The sequence below is a fragment of the Myxocyprinus asiaticus genome, chromosome 46 (assembly GCF_019703515.2).
Source record: "Myxocyprinus asiaticus isolate MX2 ecotype Aquarium Trade chromosome 46, UBuf_Myxa_2, whole genome shotgun sequence".
NCBI lineage: Eukaryota > Metazoa > Chordata > Actinopteri > Cypriniformes > Catostomidae > Myxocyprinus > Myxocyprinus asiaticus.
This window is the reverse complement of record NC_059389.1, coordinates 26,673,909-26,691,105: the sequence shown is the minus strand read 5'-3', so window position 1 is coordinate 26,691,105 and position 17,197 is coordinate 26,673,909. Positions and strand designations below refer to the sequence as shown.

Sequence of the window (17,197 nt, the reverse complement as noted above, 5' to 3'; positions counted from 1 at the left end):
ACAGGAATTCCTGGAGAGTTTAGAATGTCAAAATAAAAGCGTGAGGGTTTAAAAAGTGCATGATTTAAATATATTACTGTTGTATTTCAAATTAAAATGAAGGTCAATAATAATAATATTAATAAATTATTATTATTATGTCATCTTTAGTATTTGTTTACAATTTATAACTATATTTAAGTTTAATGGGTTCCAAAAAATAACTGTGTGAATGAAAAGTGAACTGATGATCTGAATCCTTTAAAGTCCAGATGCAAGTTGAAACATTTTTGGAACAAAAAAAAGAAGGCAAAAATAAAACAATGGTTTCTTTTCTACTGAAGACTGGAATTACTGTTAATTTTGCTGCTACATTATCCAGTACACTAGTTAATAATATAGTGTTTCTTAATAAGCTATACATTTATATTGAAATAATGTGTAGTAAGAGGTTTGTGTTTCTTTACATATTAAAGAGTACTCCCAATTAGTTCCACACAATAACGTAAAGATATTCTAAACTGATTATGTAAAAAAACAACACTGGTATCGGCTTGGGATAGGTATCGGCTGATACTGAGATTTCCGATATCGGAATAGGAAGAGAAAATGTGGTATCGGTGCATCCCTACATCTGACTGGACAAATGTCATTATGTAAACAATCAGCACACAAATTCTAATCACGTAATGTCCTAGTGAGATTATTTAACAGCAAAAGCTGCAATTTAATGAGATAAATATATAGTTTACTTTGCATGTGCAGCACGCTTCAAATGTGAGCAGAGCACTAGTGTGGAGACAGTGCAGCCGGCCTCGGCACAACATCATACGTACCCTTTAAAGCTCCTCCTTGGCTCATAATGGGAAAACACTGTCATGAGCATCGAGCGCTCTGTTTGTAGCACATGACAGTGAACAGGCTGCAAATTCATGTTGTAGCATGAGGCATATACAGAATACATATTTAATCAATTAGCAGGCTTCTGCAGTTTAATAATCACTTTGAGTCATATAACGACCGGGTTTGTAGGACAGAAAAGCTACTGTCATCACACAGAAACACAAAATAAAAGCTCCATCAAAATAAAAGTTCAATTTAAATGAAAAAAGTATGACAGAAATATATCACTACTGTAAAGTTTTGTAATATTCACTGTATTACTACTACTTATAATATTAATAATAAATCAATAGTAATTGTATTATATTAAAGCAATACCTCACATCTGTGATGCTCTCTTTGCAGCACTTGTCAAACAACAAAATATAACTCCAATGCTACATTTTGGATTGTGATTTGAATTTCTGTATACAAGCACTTCATTTGATAAAAATAATACAAAATTATGCTGAAAATTAATTGTTATATTTTGGATTAACGTTTTAATGAATTCCTTTATTTAAACACCATTTTGATGATAACATTTAAATAATCCATTGATATGAAGTAAAAAAATAAATTAAAAAAAAACAGGCATCGGACACTGCATCGGCAAGTATCAAAGTATCGAAAGTATACTTGTACTCGTTCTCAAAAAAATGGTATCGAGACATCCCTAGTATAATGGATAATGCCATCCAGACCGCTAGAGGGTGCCGCTTGCTCACACAGCACTGACTGGATTGCTGAATGCAGATTATTCAAACGCAGCCTTTTAAGGTTTAGCGCAAGGCCATATTGCGATTTCAAACTTAATTCAATTTGTTTTGTGATTTAATATGACCAGGACATTTTTTCCAAAACGTAAGTTGTGGAGAGATGGGCAACCTCTTGTGAAATGCTTGACTTTATGCTTTGATGTTGAGGAAAGAGAGCAAATATTTCGATATCTTTACCCTACATAGGTATGAGCTCATCCTTTAATGTAACTGGTTAATTCCTGTACCTTATAGACATGCTCTGTCTCCTCTGCCGAGTTGGTAATGATGAGGGTTTTCTGTGGTTTGGGCGGGTGGAAGTCCAGAGATCCAAGTAGCACTGAGATCTTATCACAGTCCAGACACAACTGAACCCTCTGCATGTGTAACACACACAATCTCACAACTCAAAGAAAGAAGTTTTCTCAGAAAGAACGCAGTAGAGAAAGACCGAACAACACAAAGCTCTAGCATTGTCTTTGCATTGAATCAATCAACTAGTTTACCTTGTCTACTGAATTTGAGATGTTCTGTAGAAAAAGTCTTGACTACATTTTTCTTCACTAAATTTATGTATTACAAAAGGATTTTTAGAGGTAAAATGTTTCCATTTTGGTCATTACAAGACAAAGTCTAATACATGATTATTTTCACCCCATTTCATCAATAAATAAAATCAGAAATTGAGGAAAATCTACTAAACTTGCATTCAAGTGTTGGGTCTTTACAAAATGTGCAAATAAATTTTGATTTTGCCCACAATAATTTTTTTAAACTGTAGAACTACAAAAGCTTGGAGGGTCTCATTAACTACGTTTCCATCCAAGGATTTTATGCGAAAGAAGTTTTAACGCATCAAAATAAAGCTGATGGAAATGCTAATTATCGCTAAAATTTCACAGGTGTCGACATAATATTTTTCCATTTAACTAACGCATAAACTATGTCAACCCTTCAAATGTTGTGAAAAACTGGTTTGGAAACACAAAAATATAGTGTCACATGTCAGAATTTACCCCAATCAATAGCCTGTGTTAATCATGACGACAAGGTATACATAATTGAAAAGCAATTTATTGTACGTGATTATGGATTGATCTTAACGGCATACCTGCACAGATCCGATGCTGCAAACATGACACTTCCAGGAGTGCCAACACAAATATCTTGTATCATGCACATCGACAAGTGCACGGTGAACAAATTAATGGCCACTGTTTGCGATTAATTTAATCGCGGTAGCCATCCGTTTATTTATTATAGTTGCTTTTCCACACCATTCAAAATAATAGACGGCATTCATGGAATTAGCCCACAATACAAAAAAAACAAATATTTCTATGCACAAAGATGTTTTAAATTAAAAATAAATACACAATACTAGGAGAAAGACAGTGTGTGCTTTTTTGGAACAATAACATATAGCCTAATTCTATAAAAGTATAGTTTAGCTTACATTTAAAAAAATATGGGCAAAATTCCCTGTATTAATTTAAATAAATTAGCCTACCAAATGAATAAAGCATTAAATTATCAAAGAAAAAAAATATTGTTAGGCCTATATACTTGCCTTTTCTTTAAACAAACTTATATTAGCCTTACCCTGTTGATGAAAAAAGTCAGCTGAATGACATTCTCAGAATGTTCTACACTTTTTTCAAGACTATAAACTATTAGAACTATTTGTCCAATGCGGAGTTCACTTTCAGAAAACGAGCTTTAAAATATTTTAAATCTAACCCTCTTTACCTCGGATCGCATTTGCCGAGCTTCCTCAGAAACAGTAAATTGAATTATGAATCTAAAATTAATTTTAGATGACAATCCAGTTCAGTTGGTCGTTAGAAGCTACTGGACAAATATGCGGGACATAATGCAGTTATGATGGCGATGCTTTAGATTAGATAATTGTTCAAAATAGCCTATTGAATATGACTCTGATATTACACCACATAAATTGTTCTTTAATAGCTGTGCACACATAAGGATTGTCCTTATACTAAGACCAAAATTTTCCCCCACTACTTGGAGCAGGTTTCCAGCTTGAACAGGGCCATGATGATTCGCTTTCGGGTCGGAACCGGTGGCAACCTCTGACAGGCGCAACGTCAGGACCAATATTACAGTGCTATCAGAAGGGCAACTGTTCCCTTTTTATTGCAATTCCTCGTCTTCTGATTGAGTTTATTTGTAAAATTAAAATGACAGTAAGCTGGCTTACTTTCACTCTCCCCATTTTACCAAAACTAGGGATATCTGGGAGGCGAAAGGTACACAATTAGCAATAAACACATTTCTGTATGGAAACGGCTTAAGGGCAGATTTCTTATGCGATAAACAAAAACTTACGCGACAGAGTGTTTTTTTAGGCACGACGTCATCACGCACACCATTTTTATCGATAAAAGTTCATTTGAATGGAAACAGGCAGAAGATGGCAAATTTCGCAAATTTTTTTTTACGTATTTTCACTTTGTCGTTAACAAAATAGTGCGAAAAGTGGATGGAAACTAGGCTAATGATAATAAATGTCACACTTCCAAGAACATTTGTACCTGGATGTTCATTACTTTTAAAATGACTAACGTTTATTAAGACTGACCTGATGTACTCTGCCGTACAGAGCAGCCTCCTCCATCACTGTTATGATAATGCAGGGGTAAATCATGTGCTCTCTGACCAGACTTTCCATCCCCGCACTCCAGCGGCTGCCCACCGCGATGATCTGTCTGGGGCATGAGGACCTCTCCTCTCCAGACACCACCTTCTGGAAGTGTTTCAAGATTACGTACATCTTTACAGAGAGAAACAGAAAGAAACAAAGTAGTTACCAGTCTGCTACAATGAGCATTTCCTTGAAGTTAAAAAGATTTTCAACCAATCTGATCAGTATTATTCACTACCTTTCACAAAGAATTCTGCACACCAATATTTGCACAAGACTGCAGATTTACCTGCCACGTACAAAACGGCCAACCACTTTGTCATACCTGTCTTAAGTGGCCGGTATTTGCATATTGGAGATATTAAGCAGAGCTTAATCTGCTGTGTGTGTTTAATTTTGATGCTGTCTTGTGCCTGAATGTCTCGACAGGCATAAATGAAGCATGTTTTTGTGTTTATTTCTGTACAACATTCATGTCTTAAGTCTCATCTCTTGTCCCACCTGCTCAGGTGCTTGTGAGTAAAGGACATCAGCCTCATCCAGCACCAGGTGACACAGTCTCAGGAAGAGGAAGCATTGTGCATCCAGCAGTCTCATTATGGTGAACGGTGTCGTCACCAGCAACAGACCTTTGGAACAACACAAACGGAGAAACAACAACCTCAAAGATACTGTCCGTGACTTTAGCCTTCATTTCATATCCAAATTAATCCCAGATTCAAAAACAGCTTGAAAAGATTCTTCACTACAGCCTCAATGTAATCAATTTGTGGCAAATACACCTTTAATTTTCACATCAGCCAAAAATATTTGAGGTTTGCAAAGTTCTAGGACTAGTACTAGATTTCCTAACCCCAAGTTTCATGAATGAGTAATAGTCTCCACAATGAACATTCCTTCAAGCACACTGCCTGGCCACAAAAAAAGTTGCATACTCTAATATTTCGTTGGTCTGCCTTTAGCTTTGATTACGGTGCACATTCGTCGTGGCATTGTTTCGAGAAACTTATGCAAAGTCACAACATTTATTTCAGTCCAGAGTTGCATTAATTTTTGGCAGAGATCTTGTATTGATGACAACAGAGTCAAACCACTCTGTAAACTCTTCTCCAGCACATCCCTAAGACTTTCAGTGCGGTTAAGGTCAGGACACTGTGGTGGTCAATTAATGTGTGAAAACTATTCATGCTCCCTGAATCCCTCTTATACATTTTGAGCCCGATGAATCTTGGCATTGTTGTCATGGAATATGCCTGTGCTGTCAGGGAAGAAAAAATCCCTTAATGGGATAACCTGGTCATTCAGTACATTCAGGTAGTCAGCTGACTTCATTTTATTGCAGCATACTGTTGCTGAGTCTAGACCTGACCAATTGAAGCAACCCCAGATCATAACACTGCCTCAAGAGGCTTGTATAGTGGGCACAATGCATGATGGGTGCATCGCTTCATGTGCTTCCCTTCTTAATGTTGGAAACTCTCAGAGAAGACCAGGAGACTCAGGTAAAACTTCAGCAGGATTCTTTATGGTAGAAGATCGGGAAAATCAGTCTACACATCAGAAGGTGCTGTCTCGCGCTGCAGTCATCAAGTCTAACTTAGGGAGGCATACATTGTGTTTTATAGGCATCCAGTGGGCAGTCCTTTCAGGTGGTAACAAAGTATTCAGGTTTTAACAAAGAATGCAGTTTAACCCGCCACAGACTGGGGTTTCTCAGCCCTAATCCAATCAGCATAACTATATCAATCAGACAACTTTATTTTCAAAGAAATAAGGAAGGGTCCCCACCTATGGCAATGCATTACATTTGACTCGGACATTGATTGAATCATGAGAAATGGCCACCAATCCACAGAATGGGGCTGAGGCACCTAGAGCTATCACACACAAAAGGTTATAGCTTTAGTTAGCATGAGAAACAAGTTTTTATTCACATACACTTTTGTTCAAATTGACAAACAGGATGCAGCCACAGTGTAGACGATCTCACAGAATCACGATACCAAATACCTTGAAAGTCCAATAAAATGTGCATCACATTAGTTTTTTTTATGTGATGTTACACGAAAGACAGTAGACCAACTGATCTTATAGTGACACTTAAATTTGTAATCCCAGTCCTGACGTGCCCATCACTTTGGAATAGGATAAATCTGGATTCATCAGACCACATGACCTTTTTCCATTGCTCCACAGTCCAATCTTTAAGCTCCCTAGCAAATTTAAGTCGTTTTTTTCCAATTAGCCTCACTAATAAGTTACTTTCTTGTGGCCACACAGCTGTTTAGTACCAATCCTGTAAGTTCTCGTCGCATTGTGCGTGTGGAAATGTTCTTACTTTCACTATTAAACATAGCCATGAGTTCTACTGTCGATTTTTTACAATGTGACTTCAAGCGTTTTAGTGATCTCCGATCACGATCATTCAAGATTTTTTTCCGACCACATTTCTTCCAAGATGACTGTTCACCACTATCCTGCCAGGGTTTAACGAATTCCAATGATTTCAGCAATCTCCTTAGTTGTTTTCTTTGCTTGATGCAGGCCAATAATTTGCCCATTCTGAAACACAGTAACATCTTTTCCACGACCACATGATGTGTCTTCTAACATGGTGTTTAAGAAATGAGAAGCTACACACTGCATCAGTTAGGGATAAAAGAATTGTTGCCAGCTGAAACATCACTGAAATAATGACCCAATCATAGGCTCTTAAGTATCTGCTTATTTAAATCCAAACGCTGACTTTTTTTTTGGCCTGGCAGTGTATATACATAAACTCAACACTGAGCCTCACAGTTCCTCTGAATCTTAGCCTTTTTAGGCTCGTCCTGATCCAGCCCCAGCAGCACACTGGTGGGATGGAGGTTCCGAGTTGCTTTACTGTCCTCCAGGAGTTCCAGCACCATCTGCACCTTCTCCCAGCCAGGACACAGGATCACTGCGATGGGCTGCAGACAGACATCACACGATAGAACGATAGATAAAATGATAGAAGGATAGATAGATCGATCGATCTTGTGTATGTGGATGCTACGTAGATAGACAAACAGACAGATAGATCTTGTGTATCTGGTTGCTAGGGTGTTTTGACAGGTTTCTAGGTGATCGGTAGTGGCGCTGCTAGGTGGTGGCTAAGTTGTTAAAGTGGTTACTAGCTGTAGCATGGGGGCCACTGAGCCTTAAGGTAGAGCTGCATCATAAGGCCCAGTAAGCCCAGAGACGTAACTGCACCATGGTGGCAAGTGAGCCTGGAGGTTGAGCTGCACCATGGGGCCAACTATGCCAATAGCCAGAGCTGTAGCATGGGGCCAATGAGCTTAGAAGGAGAGCTGCACCATGAGGCCCAATAAGCCCAGACATGGAGCTGCACCATAAGGCCCAGTAGGCCCAGAGATGAAGCTGCACCATGGGACCCACTGAGTACAGAGGGGAGCTGAACCATGAGGCCCACTGAGCCCAGAGGTGGAGCTGAACCATGGGGACCACTGAGCCTAGAGGTGGAGCTGAACTATGGGGTAGGGTTGTCACGATACCAAAATCATCTTACGATACTATACCAGCGAAAGTATCACGATACCTAGTAGTATCACTATACAACACAATAGTGTGTTAATTCTTAACATAGTTTGTCATAGTAGTTCTTAGAAACTAGCCATTCCACTTGTTGCTCCAGAAGTGGTGAAAATAACTGATGGATGAACTGGGATAAGGCTCAAATGGACTAACTTGTTACCTAAATACATTGAAAGTATGTGAAAAAAAAAAAAAAACAATTTTCAAAACAGCCAGTTCAAACGGCAATGCATTTAAACTTTTATTCCATTATTTCTGTGATTATTTGAATGTTGGTAACAAAAAAATACAGATATTGTTATGTTGACAAGACTGTTTTGAGCAACTGTTTCATTATTACAGCCGCTTCAGCTCCTCTCTCCTGGTAAACAGGAGATAAGTTGATCAAAGAGACCTCTTTGATCAACTTATGTTTTTGGGAAAAGCAGCCCTGATTATAAGTGCAAAGTTATCGCCACCATGAATTTGTAATTGTGTGAAAGGGACGCCACTCGAAAAGACAACATTTTTAAATGTTATTGCAGTCATAGGTCTGATTCAAATGAAGGTTTTATCAAAAATAAAATTTACTACCGCACATACAACATAATTTACAGTACTACCATTTAAAAAATACAGTGGCATCGGTAGTAGTTTGAAGTTTTAGTATTGCGATACTACCGTTGCACCGGTATACTGTGCAACCCTACCATGGGGCCCTCTAAGCCCAGAGGTGGAGCTGCACCATGGAACCAACTGAGCACAAATGTGGAGCTGCACCATGGGGCCTATTGAGCCCAGAGGTGGAGCTGCACCACAAGGTCAACTAAGCCAATTGGCCGAGACACCGTGCCTGGACGTGGAGCTGCACTACAAGGCCTGATGGGACTGTTGCTGATTTTCAAATCAGACTTTGGTTCAAAAGGCTTACTATCACTTATGTCAGTGTTAGGCTTGGAAGATATTCAGTTAATTTACAGTAAGTGCATGTATATGAATGGGCTTTTCCGAATGTTTTAATCAGACGTTTTTATCTTCTAATCCCATAAAAACCCTAGCTTAAAACCCTTGTTTTGGTGAAATGATGTTACATGGGAAGGTGGTCCTTCAATGATGTCTGAAACACATCAGGACTCATTAGTGTTAATACTACAAATGCAATATGGACACCAACAGTGGGTAGAGTGGACAGATCACAAGATGCCTGTTTATACCTGTATTTAGTAGGGATGTTCTGATTCCAATCCTGGAATCTAATACTGCAAAATACTTTAAAAACGCTCTAATACCAAATACCACATCTGATATATACGAATGTCATTGCGTAGACATTCTGCCCGCAAATTACAATCACGTTATGTTCTAGTGTGATTATTAAACCACAAAGGCTGTGATTTAATGAAATATATACATTCTGCATGTGTTGCGCACTTCAAAGTGATTGTGTGAACCTGGCTGCTCAAACACTGAAAAACCTTCATGAGAAAAAAAAAAATAGTAGTTTTGTGCTTGTTCTCTGTCTCCAAAAAATCATATCAGGACATCACTAGCATTTAGTGGTGTCAACTTGAGATTGCATCATTGAAATGGATGTCAATGTCAGATTAAACAGATTAACAGTGATTTCAAAAGTGTTACAAAGTGGATATGGAAGCATTCATTGTTGTTTGAGCTATAATAGTACAGTGAATCTCACCCCAGTACAAGCCGCAAGACTGGGAGAAACAGAAACCATCTGTAACAGCATCAGCAGTGGAGGGATGTAGGACAGAGGATTGTCTGCACTTTGTGACACTAGCACCGTGTCACAACCCCGTGCCACAGCGGGCCAGCAGTAACTCTCAGCTACATTCGGTCCACTGTACTTCTTCCACATCAGGAACTAAAATATAACCCAGACACACCAGCTTACTTGAAGTAACTTACATTGAATTTTCTCTAATCTGTTTTGGTTATCGCACTGATAATTTATTACAAAGTTAATTGTTCATCAACCTACAAAAACAGACAAAACTGGAGAAATAACTTTTATGAGCTATTCAGAAAATACTTAGAGGTGTTGACAGACCTTCTTGAAGAGTTTGGAGATGGGTGCACGTGCCAGGCGACTGCAGGGGTTAACAGGAAGGGGAGTGTGCACTAAAACCCCAGAGTGACCCTGATCACAGCGCACAACCTGCCAAACCATTCAGACCAGACCATATAACTACAAACACCAGAGCAACAAATTATAGACAATGTATATGAATTAAAATATGGAAACAGAGCATAAACAATAAGGCTTTCGTTTCATAATTTATTAAAAAAAAAAAAAAAGACAAAAGTATAAACAATCAGATTCCTACTTTGGTATCAACATGATCTTGGTTTGGGTTCAGTGGCTCAGGGTTCAGGAACTGCAGCAGTCTGTTCACAATTCAAAACAAAATAATTATGCATGTAGAGCACTAACCCTAACCCTTGATGAAAGAACCAACAACTAGCTGTTAGAAGTTAAAAAAATAGTTCATCTTCATTTTATGTTCTGCAGAAGAAAGACTGTCATGTGAGTTTTAGATCAGAGGTTGCGCTAGAAAGAATCTCTGTCACTTTGATGGACTGAGTTGTAAAATTTCCGTTATGGTCTATTTTTATCCATCACCTAGGGCTACATTCAGTGGCACTTTAAAATGCTGACTAAAGCAGTCAATGCAGGCAATGTTGCAACAAGAGACTGCACACAGCATTATGCGGTTTTGTAATAACACAAGGCCAAACCGCGATTTCAATCTAAATTCAATCCATAATGCTGCATTAACGGATATCATACCGATGTTTCAGAGGTCAAAATCAGCAGGATTTAAAGAGCTTTGCAAGGTTTTCCCTCAACATGTACTTTCTGTAAGTGCTGCTTTTACAACGGTCACACTGTTTTTTCCACATTGTGAAAATAACAGTGAATACAATTTTTTATATTACATGTTCTTAGGAGAGCCAACCCTTCTACATTACTTAGCTTTTATTATATCTGGATTGTACATTTAAATTTACAGTAGTGACAGGCACTTTTGAAACACGCTTCATGAAGCTTCGAAACCTTTACGAATCATTTGTTTCGAACCGATGCTTTGGAGCACGTATGAAGCTGGCCAAGTCACATGATTTCAGCAAACGAGGCTTCGTTACGTCATACTGTTACAAAACAGTTTTGAAACATTTCTCAGTTACGCTAGGGGGCGTTGAGCCCAAAGTGAAACCCCGAATCAGTGTTAAATGCAGGCTGTAACTGATCTTGAGTCAGTTCAGCAATAAATTAGATCTATAAAATAAGACCGAATCAAACAAGAGTTGCTAATTTGAATTTATTCACTTTAAATTTGCCCGTTGATCACCTTGAGTTGTTACCAAAATGAAAAAAATAAATAAAATGTAATGTGTTTATGAAAAAGAAATTTGAGACAGATATTTTGTGATAAAGAGATTTATTTGTTTAACAAAAGGTGAATTTGAAATTTGACTTGTACATGATAACGCACCCTCACTTTCTTTTCTTTATTTAGTATACCTGATTTTACATTGTCAGAAATTCTGTATAGTGTGGTGGTTAACATACTCGTTAAATAATCTAAAGCAATTGGTGTACGAGTTCGAGTCCCACACTGACCAAGTATAATAATAATTAATAATTTTCTTTATTTATCACACATTTGCACATATACAGTGAAATTCTTCTTTTCACATATCCCAGCTAGGCTGGGGTCAGAGTGCAGGGTCAGCCATGATACAGCGCCCCTGGAGCAGATAGGGTCAAGGGCATTGCTCAAGGGCCCAACAGTGGCATCTTGGCGGTGCTGGGGCTTGAACCCCCGACCTTCTGATCAGTAACCCAGAGCCTTAACTGCTGAGCTACCACTGCCCCGCTACCACATTATTACCATAATGTTTCATTTTTAAATGTTTATTGCACAGTATTTGTAAAATCTGTTTTATAATAAAAGCAAAACAACAATTAATGTTTGGATTTTAAAATAATTTTAAAACAGTACCATATTTTCCAGAAATAAAGTTGCATTGACAGAGGTTGCATAAGGCAGGCATTCCCTTCAGACGCTCAGGTGTCAAAAGCGCTCCATGAAGATTACAGTACCTCAGAATCTACACATCGTATCACAGTGTTTTTGGGCTTGTTTAAAATGGGAAAATTTGTTGTAAGTAATCATGTGTAACAGTAAGCCACAACTGTTTATAACATATGTAACTCTATGCTGTGCACAAATAAAAAGCTTTTAGTCTGTGAGTAAAACAATATGCCTGTTGTATTCTATTCATTCGTTAACGTTACCAACTGTCTGTCTGTGGATATTCCTGATATTTGCAACCCTCTTTTCAATGTATTTATAATCCTGTTCACTGACTGAATGTTTTTACTACGAGTATGATGAAAAGTCATTTTGTGGGCATGTGAGGAGTTGCATTTGTCAGTGGTCTAGAGTTTGTTACAACAATAATGTTATGATGACAGTATATTTAAACTGGTTGCATAAAGTACTTTGTAAAGGCAAAATATTCTTAATTGGCAACTTCAAAACACTTCTACCATCACTATGACTGATGATTTCATCTGTTTTGGTGCATGTTTCTCACCAGCCAATATCAGTTACGTATAAATTATGTACGTAAGTCGCTTCGGACTAAGTCGCCAGACCTTTTTAAATGATGAAAACAAAATGCGACTTATATTCTGGAAAATACGGTAATCATAAAAAGGCCAACTTGCATATGAACCTACATATTCTCCAAATATTCAGATCTGCTTATTCCAAGATATTGTAGACAAACATGAAAAATATGACAAATACAGGGCAGTCAGTAAATAATTGACAAAGCATTGTGTCATTAGTAGTCTTTCCACTGCATTTACACGCCTGTGACAAGGAGATGTCCTCAGCATGCGGTGTTGAGCGCTTTGAAACAGTGAATCATTTTCCAAATCAATTGGTTCAACTGACTCGAAGTTTCGGAAAGCTTCGTTTCGGCCATCACTAATTCACAGATTTTACAGAGAGTGGTCTCCCAAAAAATGTATGTCCATTTTTATCACATCCGTAAACCAAGTAATTTCCTGATCTAAAAGGGGGAAAAACTTGTCAAGCCTAAAAATGTTCTAATGTCTGGACTGTACTTGCAGGGTTTTATGATTATACATACAAATGGTTAGATTTATTGCCAATGAGTACTTTATATGTGAAGCTAAATTTCACAATTTCACTGCAAACATCACATCAGTAATGCTGGAATTCCCCTTTAACAATACCTGTCAGCAACTGTGGCAACGGTTCAAACCGTTTTATATCGAACGATTTAATTTCTCTTTTGAATTAAAGTAAACCTGTCTTAGCTGAATGAAGTTCTGATAGTGAAAATCAGGAGCCTCAGTCTCACGCCTTATCAACAAAGTATGTGCATGACGGAAGCAGCAGTGAAGTTTGAGTGAGTTAAGTTGTTCCAAGGGAAGGTTGAATGACACATGTTTGGGTGAACAATGCTTTTCGAGAATGCACCAGACAGGACATTGTCTATAAGATATTATCCCCCGATCAAATAGTAACCTCTAACACCCTCCCTCCCATTTATTTTTTTAATAGATTTACACAATTCACCTGAGTCAGATTAAAAAAAAAAAAAAAAAAAAAAAAAAAAACACAGAATTCCAGATTAATCCGGAGGAATCACATCCCTGTACATTTGGACTCCAAGCGAGTGTGGTGAAAGTTCTACCTGTCAATCAACCGCTGCTCTAAAACAAGATTTTTAAACTTTGCTGGTAAGTGTGGCTTTAAAAAGGAAATAACTGTCCGATTGGAAAATTTGATAAAGCACATGAAAATTTGATAAAGCACATACATATATACACAAGTTCACAGAACTTTTATTTGTGCCACACTGACATAATGATCGATTTATGTAGTCATGTAATCAGAGACCCTCCACTCAAAATCTCAACACAAGTGGTAGACCCATAGGTATGGCAATGGTGCTTGTCTACTGGTAATCGGATTGCCCGAAAAGCATCTTAATACCAGGGAATGAACAGGGCACACACGTGCACACACACACAGCTGGAGTGTGAAAGAGAGTGTAGTTAAAACTGATGCAGTTGGTAAAAAAAAAAAAAAATGACGGACAGCATTTGAAACTGTTCTTCAAAAACAATTAAATAAATAACGGACAATTTTTGGTTAACACAACCCCTGTTTGAGATGGCAAAAGGGTGAGTAAATTAAAAGAGAATAATCATTTTTGTGTAAACTATTATTTTAATTAGGTTTATGGCACTGAATCTTTAAAAGATACTTAGGAGTTGAGTTTGAGACTTGAGAAAGTATACAAGATGTACAACTGTACACTCAGCTTTGTTTTCGAGTTTGACAAATTCCAGACACAAAGTCTCTTTTACTACATTTTTTACTACTGTTTTTTTTTCTACAATGTACAAGGAGACAGCTGCACCCTTATTCGTGTATGTTACCACTTTGTTGCATGCTGCTATTATTGCGGTATCATTGTTTTCAGATTTTCCAGTCCTTAAACATCACATAAAATACGAACTGACTTTATGGTCATAGTCCAAAGACTTACTACATTGGACTAGGCGAGTACTAGAAGACTCACCTTGAACAGGCGATCTGATCTTCAAGACTGGGCTCTTCTGAGAGAGCTGCTGCTTCCTGATTCTCTGAGGAGCCACTCACACTACAAAGATACACACATCATAATTTCACAAGCAATACGTAGAGGTTTACACACTTGCAGTTCAATCTTGAGGATACTTATGCAGTTCACAACCTCATATCAGTTCCACCTTGTTCTTTACAGTCCTCTGGCTTTTGTTTCAGTTGGACAGATCAGATCAGTTTTTCTTTAAAATACTTAAATTATTTTAAGCTCAGTCATGAAACATGGAGCAAGCTGATAGGTCCTTTGACATGTAATATGTTAGCCAATCAAAGAGGGAGTAAGTTGTTTAACATTAAAATTGCCTCAGTTGTTCGTGGGTAAGCCGGTTTCAAAGCCACAATCTACAAGAGTTTTCCATCACTTGTCTAGATCTGCTTCAAAGAGATTTTATACATGTCTAGTTGTACAGAAGTAGTACATCTTACATGCTCAACACAGCGTGTCTGTGCATGTCTAGCAGAAGTTATCATATCCATTATAACAACAAAATTTATTCAAATAGTTGTCATGTCTGAACTACATCTGTGTTTAAAATCATGCCATGTCAATACCTAAACAAGTAAGTGTGATTAGTCCTACCATGCTGCTGGACTCTCCGAGTCTGGTGTTGAAGTGATGCTGTTTTTACTCTCTGTTTGATCAGTACTGGTCTGCCTCTCTTTATCAGACTGAAAACATGAGCAAGTCAGCAAATACGTTTCATCATACATGAGTATGCTCACATATATCTTATAGCATGCCACTGCAGTTCGTCTTATCTTTATTCACTCATAAGATTCTCAAATATTATTACATATGAAACACATGCGAGACCATAAACTGGGTTGATGAATGCATCATTGCTTACTTTTGGAATCCGTTTTGAATGTGAAACGGTATTAAGAAACTTCATATACCTTGGGAAAAAAGAAAAATAACTTTGCCTACATGACCCCTAGATTAAATTTTTATATTAGGGCTCAACAATAAAGATGGACCCATGTTCAGCGGGTGAGTCGAGAGCGCTACAGGCCAATTGTCAGAGGCCAAACCCAGCAACACCCTAGATCCGACCCCGATATATACATTACAGTATTTATTAATCTAGGTTCATGTTAGTTTATAAAAAATACAATTGTTCATTGTAACATGTTAGTTCATACTGCATTAACTAAAGTTAGCGTGTACAACTTACAGTAAATTAACTACAAAAAATGTAATGGAAAATTTAGAAAAACCTTATTGTTGAGCCCTGGATATAGCTTAATTATTTAACAAAAATTGGCAGAATGTAATTTAAAAACATTCATATTTTCAGAAAATGACTACATTTAAGTGTTACTGAGAAGTCAGATGTCAATCACATGAAATATGAGCTATTAGCTCAGAAAAGAAATATAGAAATCATACTGAGAATTGTTGGCGTCAGTCTGAGAGAATGATTCATCTGTAAAGATGTCAGTGGCCTCTGCTCTTATACGCCATCCTCTACCAATCTGAATCAAATGACAGTAAAACAGTTAAACAAGCAAACTCACACTCCCATAGCATTAATAACTGATACTTACAGTATATGTTCCAGAATTGCATGTCAGTTTAGGGACTTGAGATTTAACTTGAGATGGCTTGTGTGTTTCCGCTGACACTTGTGGTTTCTGCTGCACCATTTCTAAAGGTGAAATAAGATACAAATAATAAAATAATTTAAATAATAAAACAGCGCATCAGTTAACATTAACTATAGAACTCGCTTCAAACAGAACTCCAAAAATAACTTTTTTTCAGGTTTTCAGACCGCTCTGCCCATCTCCATTGGTCTATTCAGGATGCTCAAACTAAATGTTTTAAAGTGCCACAAAGCCAGTGTTTAGACTTCTCAGGGGAATCAATCTACGAATGACTTATACTTGCACAATAAGCTGAATTAGGAGTAAGCATTTTAACATTTAAAAAAAATACAAACATCACCTTTAAGACTGTCTTTAAGATCGTCTCGAGTCTGTGGCTCATCTTTCCACTCTTTCCTGATGAGGATATCTGGAGGAGGAGCTTTGACTGGACAGCAGCCATTCATCTCTAAGAGCTGATAAGGGCTGGAATAGATGTCCCATGCCAGACTGACAGGAAAGTGATCTCCACTCATGCTCCCTTCTCCAGCACTGGACTTCTCACTCATGAAACAGGCGAACTTCTTGACCACCAGCTCGTGGTTCACACAGATCTGCAGAACAACAGCGGTTTGACTGAGCACCTGTCTAAAACAGCTCCTGTCCACAGTGAAATCTCTTTTGTTCATAATCTTACACCATATAACTCTAGAGTAAACAACATGTTCTGATTGACTGGGTCATTTTGCTTTCAGTGAGAACAAGAAAATTACTTAAACGAAATGTCACTCTTGGCATCCCGTCTAGTTAGGACAAGACATGTCAGGTTCTTGTGTGCTCTGCAGAAGTACAGATTTTACCTTTGTGTTTTTAATGGTCAAGTAAAGTTCAATGGAAGAACAGCCTGCATGCGTTTCACATAGAACAGCTTCAACAAGCGTGGACACTACAAACAGAGAAGATCTACATCACACAATGCTCACTGTACAAATGGGTCACAAATAGGGCTAAGCCACACAGATATTTTTCAGTCTTTTGACATTATTCATTAGCTC

The 17,197-nt window shown here is 37.7% G+C and overlaps 1 protein-coding gene across 1 annotated transcript in view; it reads right to left on the bottom strand.

Annotated features, from left to right (window-relative positions):
- The window catches only part of tdrd12 (tudor domain containing 12), a 64,866-nt gene that overhangs the window by 35,760 nt on the left and 11,909 nt on the right, over positions 1–17,197 (bottom strand). Inside the window, exons 6-19 of the mRNA XM_051689337.1 lie at positions 17,003–17,088; positions 16,504–16,756; positions 16,104–16,204; positions 15,946–16,031; positions 15,404–15,452; positions 15,149–15,224; positions 14,491–14,554; positions 10,185–10,245; positions 9,908–10,015; positions 9,536–9,721; positions 7,082–7,235; positions 4,786–4,913; positions 4,222–4,413; positions 1,868–1,996 (exon numbers count right to left, since the gene is read on the bottom strand). Of these exons, the coding sequence (XP_051545297.1) occupies positions 1,868–1,996; positions 4,222–4,413; positions 4,786–4,913; positions 7,082–7,235; positions 9,536–9,721; positions 9,908–10,015; positions 10,185–10,245; positions 14,491–14,554; positions 15,149–15,224; positions 15,404–15,452; positions 15,946–16,031; positions 16,104–16,204; positions 16,504–16,756; positions 17,003–17,088 (1,673 nt within the window). The remainder of the gene's footprint in view (positions 1–1,867; positions 1,997–4,221; positions 4,414–4,785; positions 4,914–7,081; positions 7,236–9,535; positions 9,722–9,907; positions 10,016–10,184; positions 10,246–14,490; positions 14,555–15,148; positions 15,225–15,403; positions 15,453–15,945; positions 16,032–16,103; positions 16,205–16,503; positions 16,757–17,002; positions 17,089–17,197) is intronic.